This window comes from Anguilla rostrata, chromosome 9 (genome assembly GCF_018555375.3).
Source record: "Anguilla rostrata isolate EN2019 chromosome 9, ASM1855537v3, whole genome shotgun sequence".
Lineage (NCBI taxonomy): Eukaryota > Metazoa > Chordata > Actinopteri > Anguilliformes > Anguillidae > Anguilla > Anguilla rostrata.
The window spans coordinates 2,129,880-2,142,179 of record NC_057941.1 but is presented as its reverse complement, the minus strand read 5'-3'; the positions used below and the strand labels follow the sequence as shown (position 1 = coordinate 2,142,179).

The 12,300-nt window shown below is 43.0% G+C and overlaps 1 protein-coding gene and 1 long non-coding RNA gene across 4 annotated transcripts in view; one reads left to right on the top strand and one right to left on the bottom strand.

The window, feature by feature from the left end:
- The window catches only part of LOC135262649 (uncharacterized), a 50,566-nt gene that overhangs the window by 22,925 nt on the left and 15,341 nt on the right, over positions 1-12,300 (bottom strand). Inside the window, exons 5-6 of the mRNA XM_064349722.1 lie at positions 11,883-11,981; positions 11,261-11,314 (exon numbers count right to left, since the gene is read on the bottom strand). Of these exons, the coding sequence (XP_064205792.1) occupies positions 11,261-11,314; positions 11,883-11,981 (153 nt within the window). The remainder of the gene's footprint in view (positions 1-11,260; positions 11,315-11,882; positions 11,982-12,300) is intronic.
- LOC135262654 (uncharacterized) overlaps positions 5,327-12,300 on the top strand; it is a 35,107-nt gene continuing 28,133 nt past the window's right edge. Inside the window, exons 1-3 of one of the 3 annotated variants that reach the window (XR_010332257.1) lie at positions 5,327-6,234; positions 7,857-7,912; positions 8,266-8,405. This is a non-coding gene — a long non-coding RNA (uncharacterized LOC135262654). Of the gene's footprint in view, positions 6,235-7,856; positions 7,913-8,265; positions 8,406-12,300 lie in introns of those variants that run through there. The other 2 variants (XR_010332258.1, XR_010332256.1) reach the window with 2 other exon arrangements.

Here is a 12,300-nt window from a genome sequence, read left to right as displayed (position 1 = left end):
AATTAGTGCTCTGATTACCCACAGACTGGACAGTGTCTAACACTGTATCAAGCTTGGTCTTGAAAATCCCCAGAGTTTCTGCCTCTACTACATGACCTTGCTGGTTATTCCACACATTGACTACTCTTTGTGTGAAAAAATTCTTCCTAATTCATACTACATTGTAGATGGTCCCATACCACAGATAGTATGGGTTGCATGTGGATGAGAAAACATTGATTATGGAGTATATTACACTCTCCATAGTCATGTGCATCAGATACATGCATCAAGTCCCATACAGTTTTACATGTGCTAATACTAGTACCAGTGCAATAGTTAGTCTGAACCACGGCTGCCCAACCCTGCTCTACCATCCTGTAGGTTTGGAGATCTACGGTCCTGTACGTCTTCACTCCAACCCTAACAAAGCACACCTCATTCAACAGCTAGAGATCTACTGTCCTGTACCTCTTCACTCCAACCCTAACAAAGCACACCTCATTCAACGGCTAGAGATCTACTGTCCTGTACCTCTTCACTCAACCTAACAAGACATCATTCAACAGCTAGAGATCTACTGTCCTGTACCTGTTCACTCCAACCCTAACAAAGCACACCTCATTCAACAGCTAGAGATCTACTGTCCTGTACCTCTTCACTCCAACCCTAACAAAGCACACCTCATTCAACGGCTAGAGATCATCTCATTGAGCTGCTAAGCAGTAGAGTCAAGTGTGCCAAATTAAGTTCGAAATGAAAACCTATAGGACGGTAGATCTCCAGGAACAGGGTTGGGCAGCCCTGGTCCAAACACAGTTTGGCATGCTAACACGATTTAAATTCTACAAAATTATATTCCGTTTTTAACGCGCAAACACATTTTCTGTCTCCGTTCCTTATTGAAATGTAGCCAAATATGAGAGCTCAGGGCTGAGTAGGTCTGCTGCAGAGGATTTGCTGAAAGATTAAATTTCACTCCATCTTACTACATTTTTGTAAAAAGCATTTTTGCAGTTCTTAAATAAGCATAAAAGTGGGGAATGTATAACGGCTGACATTACCTTTAACTGTAATTATTTCATAAGTGCGTTGCCTGTAAAGTTTGTTGCCATTACAAAGAGCGCATCGGTATTGTCCAGAGTCATTCCAGAGCAGAGGAGAGATGCTCAGTGAAAATCTGTGGTCGGACCCATTCTTTACTTCAGATCGATTTCCAAAGTGCTCCAGGTCTGAGCCAGACCGTTTGCAGTCTCCTTTAGACCCAGTCTGTCCTGAACCAGACCGTTTGCAGTCTCCTTCAGACCCAGTCTGTCCTGAGCCAGACCGTTTGCAGTCTCCTTCAGACCCAGTCTGTCCTGAGCCAGACCGTTTGCAGTCTCCTTTAGACCCAGTCTGTCCTGAACCAGACCGTTTGCAGTCTCCTTTAGACCCAGTCTGTCCTGAACCAGGCCGTTTGCAGTCTCCTTTAGACCCAGTCTGTCCTGAACCAGACCGTTTGCAGTCTTCTTCAGACCCAGTCTGTCTCCAGCTCCAAAAGCCCTCAACCCTTGCTGCTGATAGAGCTTCACAAAAGAGATGCAACGAGCCGGTCCTGCTGATTCTGTACACAGGCGTGGTATCCTTTACACCTGGGAAAAAATAATACATTCGCTTGATATGTATGTATGTATGTAAAGTATGTATGTGCATATAATTACAGTCAAAATTATATTCAAACAAAGTTGCATATGTATCTGCTTATATAATTTATAAAATTGAAATGATTATTTAACTGGTTTTCAGCTCAATATATGTAATTTGTAATATTTAATTCAATATGGTAATATTTCAATCTGTTATATGTGATTCAATACTGTATTTACCCTGCTGTATTTCCAGTTTCACTTCAGATTTGTTTTGTTGTGTTCCATTGATACAGTAGTAACGGCCTTCATTAATCTTCTGGAAGTTCTCCACCAGCAGGTATGCAGTGCTGTTGGCCAATAATGTCTTGATGTTACTTGATGTCTGCTTGGAGTCCCATTCCCACTTCGGAGGAAAACTTGTCTCTGATCTGCAAGGTAACGTGGCATCCGATCCACGCAGTACCTGGACGACTTCACGTTGTGGAACAAACATTAAAATAGTTTCCACGCATTCACAAATAATTCAGCCAAATACACAACTAACCAATTCTTGAAATCAGATGGAAATATTATGCCCTTCTACACCCGAAAACTTTTCACAAGAGATGATCGTTACTCTGAAACAGCCCTGCTATGTAACCCTTTTGATTGTCAGATGTTAACTTACCTTTTGTAAAAACAGGAGTATATCCTGGTGTAAGAAACAACAGAATCCAGCAACCAATGGAAAAATGATGAATCATTGTTCAATATTGAAGGTTGTGTCTGATGGTGTCAGGGATTATTACTTATGAGCAAAGCAGAGTGGAACTCCACATCATGCTTCCTCTCAGCAAGGAGGTGGGTGCAGTAATATCATTTCACCCTGTAAGAGATATATATATATATATATTTATACGTCACAGAAGGAAGCTAACCTTAGCCACCAACTGTGGGATAGTCGCTTCCTTTTGTCACTCAGTAAAGCAAACAAAAAAACTCAAGTCCAGTTAGAAAGAGCCTGCTTGTCATCATTTGATTTCAAAAGCAAAGTATAATTTATTAAAATGTGCAGTACCCTTCCTTCAGTTATTGTATTTCCTTATTGTATCTGTAATTGTATTTTTTTTAGGTTCATAGTTGCTGCTTAAAATTTTTAATTTTTAATTTTCATGGGGCCATGAGGGTGATTTCATCTCCAACACAACATCCATCATCGCGACAAAGTGCACTTAGCTCCACCAAGTGTGGAATGTTCCATTGAATAGAACCCGGACCTCCTATGGCGAGAAGAAATAATGAAGTATAAAGACAAGGCTAAAATTAGAAGCAAAACCATTGCCACAGGAAGTGAACTGACTGCCAGGCACAGACACAAAAGCAAAAGGAAAAAAAAGAAAAAAAATTAGCTATAATAATTGGATGAAGGGCAGGACTGAGGCCTATCTGGCTGATTAGGTTTGTTATTAAGTTCAGAATGATAATGAAGGGATCCTCCAATGAAGAGGGGATGGTGCTGGGTCAACCCCTCCATCCCCCCCACGAATGCACAAATGCATCTTTATTAGATGTACCATGTTCTTTATGTACGATACCTTCAGAACGATGGTTAATGTCCACATATGGTGGCGACATAGCTCAGGAGGTAAGACCGATTGTCTGGCAGTCGGAGGGTTGCCGGTTCAAAGCCCGCCCTGGGCGTGGCGAAGTGTCCTTGAGCAAGACACCTAACCCCTAACTGCTCTGGCGAATGAGAGGCATCAATTGTAAAGCGCTTTGGATAAAAGCGCTATATAAATGCAGTCCATTTACCTTTTACATAGGACTGGAGAGCAACACTGCCACCTGCTGGTTTGCTCATGAAATAAAACAACAGCCACAAAAAAAAGAAAAGGAAAACATTACATTACATTACATTATAGGCATTTAGCAGACGCTCTTATCCAGAGCGACGTACAACAAGTGCATAGGTTTCATGATGTAGAGGCGCAAAAGAAACACTAGAGTGAAGTAAGGATCGTAGTGCCAGAAGTGACCACATCGATCAGGACTCCAACCCTGTAGAGTAAGCTTGTTCAGCAAGCAAGAATCCTACCTAGTACAAACTAGCACTGGAATCACACCTAATCATACAAAAACAATCCTGCCAGATACACTAACATAATCAAATTATCCTAGCTAGGTACAATGAGCTGAACTATAGGCTAGGGAGGGGTGGGGAGAGGTGCAGCCTGAAGAGATGAGTCTTCAGTCTGCGTTTGAAAGTGGTGAGATTCTCTGCTGTTCTGACCATCACGGGGAGGTCATTCCACCAGCGAGGGGCCAGGACAGACAGCAGGCGGGAGCGGGAAGTGCAGACGCGAAGAGGGGGAGGTGCCAAGCGTCCAGAGGTGGCAGAACGGAGAGGTCTGGCTGGTGTGTAGGGTCTGATGATCCTCTGAATGTACCCTGGTGCTGACCCCTTAGCTGCCTGGTATGCAAGCACCAAGGACTTAAATTTGATGCGAGCCATAACAGGCAGCCAGTGGAGGTCAGTGAGCAGGGGGGTGACATGGGAATGTCTGGGGAGGTTGTAGACCAGACGCGCTGCAGCATTCTGGATGAGCTGCAGGGGTCTGATGGCGGATGCTGGCAGACCAGCCAGTAGCGAGTTGCAGTAGTCCAAGCGGGACAGGACCATCGCTTGAACCAGGAGCTGGGTTGCGTAGGTGGTGAGGAAGGGGCGGATTCTCCGGATGTTGTACAGGAAGAACCTGCACGTTCGACTCACCGCCGTGATGTTCTGGGAGAGGGACAGTCTGTTGTCCATCACCACTCCAAGGTTTTTTGCGGTGGGTGATGATGACACCACAGTGTCCCCCAGGGAAATAGAAAAGTCAAGAAGGTTAGAGGATGGAGCAGGGATGAAGATCATCTCCGTCTTGCCTGGGTTCAGCTTAAGATGGTGGTTATCCATCCAGCTCTGGATGTCCCTCAGGCAGGCAGAGATGCGAGCAGAGACCTGAGTGTCAGAGGGCGGGAAGGAGAGAAAGAGTTGGGTGTCATCGGCATAACAATGATAGGACAACCCATGGGCAGAGATTACAGGACCAAGAGATTGGGTGTACAGGGAGAATAGGAGGGGACCAAGGACAGAGCCCTGGGGAACTCCTGTGGCAAGGGGGCGAGGTGCTGATACTGCACCAGCCCAGGCGACTTGGAAGGAGCGACCGGAGAGGTAGGACTCAATCCAGGCAAGTGCTGTGCCACAGATCCCCATAGCTGCCAGGGAGGACAGGAGGATGGGATGGTTGACGGTGTCAAAGGCAGCAGAAAACAGCACACCACCAGTTCACTTGACTCCATGCATTTTACATGTTCATGATCCAGTGGCTCAATCCAGTGTTCACTCTCTTACTATGAGGCAGTGCTGAATAGCATTGATAGCATCATCAGGTATTGTGGTCACTAAAGAAAGTATGACCCACTTTGACCCACCCTCTCACCTACAAGCCAGCGAAGCTCAGAAGCTTCGGACATCCGTTACTGACAGGAGAGGGAAGGTTGTGCAACGAGCCCGGCATTTATTCCGATTATCACCGCTAGGTGACGCATGCGAGCTTCCTGTTGAACACAGAAATTGCACACAATTTCAGGCGACCCCCCCCCCCCCCCCCCCCCCCCCATTAATTTTATGGCAGATAATAAAATTAAATTCACTTGTACGAGCATATTTGACGAAAGTTTCCTTATTCTGAACCCACTTACTCCTGTCAAACTTATTGGTGAGCGAGTTTGGTTTTTAAAACTCATTTTTCACGTATTAAACGTGCCATCCAGAAGTAATGACATTTTCCATGTAATTTGTCAAGCGTTTGTGATTAGATTATGCGCAGTCAGTTAGCCAAATTGAGTTCCTGTCACGTACTGAGGAAACAAATTGGAAGGAAACTGTACACTGGCCTTATGTTCATTTTCTGATGAGTAAGTACATATAGACTTCATAAAGTGCAGATAATGCCTTCACGAACACGCTGTTAATCATCTGCAAAGCATTCGCCTGATGCAGTGACGGTGTTATGCAACACTGCAGTGGGCTACAATACGTTATACATTCGACTTGTGATGCCACCGCTCTACCACAAATTAAGTTTATGTTCAGAAATTTTTGTCACTCAGTGAACCCCTTAGAAGAGTTTGACTGATGATTAAGTAAGTTAAACGTGACTTTACACATTACGTTGATCCAATCAACTTTACTAATAGCCTACCTATATCGAAAAATGCAATTAAGATATTATGTAAAACTCTGTTTTATTAATTTGTATGTATATATTAATTTCAAATGTGACGAAGTCATGAATGTAAAATGATCCCCCGATTGGTTTTGCCAATGTTTCTAACCATCCAAGAAAACTCTTTGGTGGTCTGTGGGGGAGACGTCTTCTTTCCAACTGCTGCAAGCATGAGAAAAAAACATCCCGAAAAATCTGAAAAACAGAAAGTTACTGCTTTGCTATTGGTCCGCTGGATATGCTTCAACCAATCACCAGCTGAATATGGCGTAACTTCTGCTGACAATAAACGTGCTTTTATGATAAACTACCGAGAGATCCGGTACAAAACAATCTTGAAAATTTGCTGGGTGACTTCTGAACGACCAAAAGTGGTAAGTAATATTTTTGCATAGGACATATTTTTGTGACAATTAGCTTATTTTGTTTTAAAGAACATATCTAGCTTGCTTTACCTTATTGTATACATGAATCATCTCAGTCGTTCTCGTCACATTTCCATTACATAAATACTTGTCGTTAATGTGCCGCACGTTACAAATTAAGACAATCCGACATGACAGTCACGTAAAGACTTGGCGTTTCAATTTCAGTTAATAAGCAACTGAAACTAATTTCTATTGAGCTTTGAGTGTCCGATTCCAGTTGAACTTAGTTCAGCAGTTTTGACATTATCTATGCGTTATTACAAATAGCCTACTTAGCATTGCATCTAATAAATAACAAACTAGTTATAGTGAACATTGTAGTAATCGTTGTGCTGTTTGTCTGAAGTATAGTTAGTAGCCTATTGTATCGTTTCCTTTACTAAAACACAAGTTGGTAAATATGTAAGTTGACTAATGTTCCCTTGCGATTCCCCAAGTCAAAATGGGACGAGTGCGCTTGCGAATCAAGGTTTGATGACATAACGATCCTGTAAGAATGCGTTTTATTTCCCGAGCTGCACAACAGATTTAGGCATTTTAGTTTGCTTGGCTCAGGCAAGTAAACGTGATTGAAGGGAGGAATTCGGTTTAATCCTGCGACTGCTTGTGAATTCCGTTGACAATGTAGGTCGGTGCAAACTACTGCAGTAGGTGCGTGGTGAACAGCGCTGTAATTTCGAAAACAGATATACATGGTGCGAATGTAATGCCAGTATTATTTACGCGTGTTTTGTGAACCGCAAAACACAATTTACACGTGGTTTATAAAACAAATATTGTTTTACAGATATCAAGTGTGGTTAAAGTTCACATTCTCAGCTTTTATAAAGGGGCATTTTAAAAATACATTTCGGTTTCACCATTTTTCACCATTACAGCACTGTTTACACACACCCCCATTTCAGGGCACCATAAGGTTTGGGACAATTGACATCACAGGTGTTTCTGATTGGTCAGGTGTGTTCAGTTACTTCCTTGGTGCAGGTATTAGAAAGCTTTCCATCTACTTAGTGTCTAGTCTTGATTCTATACTTTTGATTGCCTGTGTTATTACCGCTTGTCAATGAAAGTTAAGAAAGCCATTATGAAACTGCGAATTATTGAAAAAAACAAACAAAAACAGTCAGAGCTCTGAAGAAAAAACTTAAGGCAACAAACCCCTGAAACAAGCAGGAAGATTGCTGCAGTGCAGGCCTGGCAGAGAAGAGGCTTCAGGCAGTCTCTGCATGCAAAAGATATGCAACAAAGTATTAAACATGGCTACTTTAATTTACATAACATCAATGTCTCAAACGTTATGGTGCCCTGAAATGGGAGGTTGTGTATAAAAAGTGCTGTAATTTCTACATGGTGAAACCAAAGCGTGTAAAGAATACCCTTACATAAAAGTAGAGAATGTTCACGAGAATTGTGTGATTACAAGTCTGACAGAGCCATATGTACGCACGCAATTTAATAACTAATTTCTTTGTGATGTAGTCTACCCTTTCTCTGGCTTGTAAAGTGTAATTACATGTTGTGGTGCTGGGAGAAGTAATGCACGGAGAATATCCTTTTTTTTCCTGAAGACATGAAGGAACAAGTCAAACCCATCTCCCAAGATGGCCTGGACTTCGGGAAACCGGTAAGATCATTCAAATATTGAATTCCAGTGCTGTGATGCACAAGCACATATTACAAATACAGTGTTTACATATTTAAAAAGATAACAATACAATGAACTTGAGATTGTCATATTACTTAATTTATTGTTAAAATAAGTTTCATTAGTGTACCTGCAGAACACCTAGTGTGTTTACTGATCAGTGTGTCTTGTGTATTTATTACCCTTGAATACACAGTGGATTCATGTACCATGACTTGTGAAGTAGACAGATCTTTGCTAGTGTACTGTTCTGCCGTGGTGACATTTTTCAGACACTGGTTGGCTTTTAAATACCTGCCATTTGCACCTGCTCGCACCTTCACCGGCTTCAGGTCTGACTCGTCCGGTTGGATTTTTCTCTTGTAACTGGCTGAGAGCACAGCAGAGAGAAAATGGTGGCAATTAAAGCTGAGGGACCAGCGCCAGAGTGAGCTGCCCGTGTGACTGGCACTGAGCTGCCAGTGTGACTGGCACTGCGCTGCCGGTGTGACTGGCACTGCGCAGCCACTGTGACTGGCACTGCGCTGCCCGTGTGACTGGCACTGCGCTGTGTGACTGGCACTGCGCTGTCGGTGTGACTGGCACTGCGCTGTGTGACTGGCACTGCGCTGCCCGTGTGACTGTCACTGAGCTGTGTGACTGGCACTGCGCTGCCCGTGTGACTGGCACTGCGCAGCCACTGTGACTGGCACTGCGCTGTGTGACTGGCACTGCGCAGCCACTGTGACTGGCACTGCGCTGCCCGTGTGACTGGCACTGCGCTGCCGGTGTGACTGGCACTGCGCTGCCGGTGTGACTGGCACTGCGCTGCCCGTGTGACTGGCACTGCGCTGCCGGTGTGACTGGCACTGCGCAGCCACTATGACTGGCACTGCGCTGCCCGTGTGACTGGCACTGCGCTGCCCGTGTGACTGGCATTGCGCTGCTCGTGTGACTGGCACTGCGCTGCCGGTGTGACTGGCACTGCGCTGCCGGTGTGACTGGCACTGCGCTGTGTGACTGGCACTGCGCAGCCACTGTGACTGGCACTGCGCTGCCCGTGTGACTGGCACTGCGCTGCCGGTGTGACTGGCACTGCGCTGTGTGACTGGCACTGCGCTGCCCGTGTGACTGGCACTGAGCTGCCCGTGTGACTGGCACTGCGCTGCTCGTGTGACTGGCACTGCGCTGCCGGTGTGACTGGCACTGCGCAGCCACTGTGACTGGCACTGCGCTGCCCGTGTGACTGCCACTGCGCTGCCCGTTTGACTGTCTTGTACACTCATACACTCAGTCTTGTACACTCATACACTCAGGCTTGCACACTCATACATTCAGGCTTGCACACTCATGCACTCAGTCTTGTACATATGGCTTTTTAACATTTGTAAAGGAATATACAGAAGACCACACAGCTCCTTTAAATGGTATAGTGTGCACACTTGCATTGCTTGTGTTGCATCATCACACACACACACACACACTCGCAAACGCACACACACACACTCAAACACACACACATATACACGCACATTCACACATGCACATACACAGGCACACACAGGGTGCAGTATGACCAATAAATGACTTAAGTGTAATTTTAATGATGGCGTTTGCTCATTGAAATACATGAAACATGTGAAGTATTATTTTCTCCACGTCCAAGTCTTATGATATTGTTAGCAAATCATCAGACAAACAACAAACAAATGTCCAGTCTCAAATATTCAGTACAAATAATGGCATGTTAGATACTGCTAATCAATTCTATTGAGAGTGAGATTAGCAGTAGGCCTAATGACCTCAGTGAGGTTACATAAGCTTCTTGTGTTTTTTGTAGACATGGGCTTGAAACTGGATGTTGGTGGGTTTAATTGTTAGGCGAGTCTGTACTGTTGGGTTTTATATGAGCTGTTTAACGTGAATTTCTTCTGTGAATGTATCAGCATAAATGGGTAGCCTAAATACCTGAATGAAATTTAAGCTATAAAAGCCATGATAGATAACATTATCTGAAAACAGACATACCGTCAGGTTTCTGTTCCTGTTTTCTGTCTTCCTTTTTCGGCCGCCAGATGGCAGTAGTTCTGTTCCTTTTCCCTGTTTAATTGTATTATTGGTTCCAATTATTCTAGTGTTTTTCAGTTGTGTCTAGTTATCCCTTCCCTCTGTGGTCTGATTGTGCATTGTGCCCTCCTGTGTCTCGTTAGGGTCTTGTCTATTTAAGTTCTCTTCTTCCCTGACTCGGGTGCTGGCTCCTTGTGTTTTCGCTTGTGTTTCCGCGTGTGTTCCTGCCTCTGTTTTGCCTGAGAGTTTGCCTGTGTTTCCCCGTGCCTGTTTTTGTCCGCCTGTTTCTGCCCTGCCTGTTTGGCTTCTTGTGATTTTTGGATTTTCTGTTTTCTGTTTTTGGGATTTGCCCTGCAAGGTTTTGTTTGGTTATCTGTGTTTGTTCTTGAGTTTTTGTAATTAAAGTTCCCTTTTGGAGTTCTTGGGTTTTGTTTTACTCTGCATTTGGGTCCATTCCCTCACCAATCCGTGACACATAATTGATAATAAAATTCAAGTAAATATGTAAATTATCACATTAAAACACACAGATATGCTGTTTACAGGATATGCGTTTAATCTGTGTTGAATTTGAGTTCCTTTTTATTTCATTTTTTCCACTGTAGCTAAAACTAAATATATAACCACTTCCCCAACAGAAGTTCGCATTTCCAACAACTACATTTTCTTTCCATGAATCTGTAAAGGAAATCCCCCAAAGACTTCTCATATGCAGATATATGTTTTGTCAGAACCTAAAAAAAGACTTGAACAAATTACGTCTGTAGTAAAATTAAAATGAATGAATCATCTTCTAATTCCGGTTGCCAGGACCACATCTGCATATATCACCGGGTCCTCTTCAGGAGTCAGATTGTCAGTCTAAATGAGAGAACATTTTAAAAGGCTTGCAGCTGTAGATATTGCATTGCATATTTTTCAAGAGCATGAAAAGTTTCAGGAATGTGTGCTTTTGTTTTAAATAAACGAATAAATAAAATTAAATAAATGCTTACAGCAAGTGCGGCTGGTGTACTGGAGTCAGCTTCTGTTGAAAGAAAGCAGAAGTCAGAGGATGGAGATGCAAAATGGAGGATGTAAAAATACATGTGAACGTTTTCACGCCGCGGGCAGTGTGGTTAGCGCCTTCAGGCTAATGCGCGAGCTGGGAGACGCATGCCTTAAGCGTCTTAAACGATCTGCTGCAGAAACACAATGGACGATTCGTGCAGGATAACACTACCTTTTTTCATTTAAAATGCACTGCATTATAATTGGCGTCGTCTGGGGTCTGTTCATCACCTTTGGCGGAGGGTTGGGTGGGGAGGGGTGTGGGAGGGGGCGGTTGGATTGGGTCTACAGAGAAAGACAGAAAACACAAAACACAACTAAAATAAATTTTCTGGCTGAAACCACAACGCTTCTGTACATATCACTGAATGAAACAAATAAGAGGCAAAATACCAAGAATCCAATGAACAATGTTTCAGCCATTCTCAATATGTTTCTCTTTTATCTTTTTATGTTTAGTCTTTCATTGGGAGTTGACTGTTATGCCTGTCTCACATGTTGTAAAAAAACATAAATAAAGAGGCCAAAAAAACAATAAAAAGGCAACAAAAAAAAAAACAAAACCGAGTTCATTTTTTAAATGCACAGCCAGGGACCTGCAGATTGTGCACAATCTCAAAGTAACATGTAGGAGAAATTTCATATTTTGTTGTTTTTACTGCCAGAAGCACTTCATTCGAAGTTAAAAATGCAAATTTGTAAAAACATTTTCAAAATTATTGTCATCCTATCCAATGATATTTTATGCTGATTAAAATGAGATAAAAGCATCATAAAGTAAATAAACAATGCATTTCATAATGAACGTTAAATATTTAAAAAACATATTTATATAGTGCTTTGTTTTCCTTACCTTGATGTCTCCGACGACAGTAGATTATGAAAACTGTTCCCAGGATTATGAGAAGAAGACCAGAGAGGTAGACCAGTGACGGACAAATTATATGGTTTCCTATGAAAAATAAATAAATAAACAACTATTAATGAGTAACAAACAGGGATAGATAGCTGTACAGAAACACACACACACACGCATGCATACGCACGCACACACATACACAGACACACACTGCATACTCCAATTTTATATTTGTAATCAGTTCACATGGTTGAAGTGCACATTCTGATCTTTTATTTAAGAGTATTTTTGTACAAAGGAAGCCATTATGAGGCTGAGAAATAAGAAGAAGAAAAAAGAACAGAGACACATCTTAATTCAATCTCAATTACCTGTAACAAGACACACGCATGTGTCCAAACGGCCAGCGCCC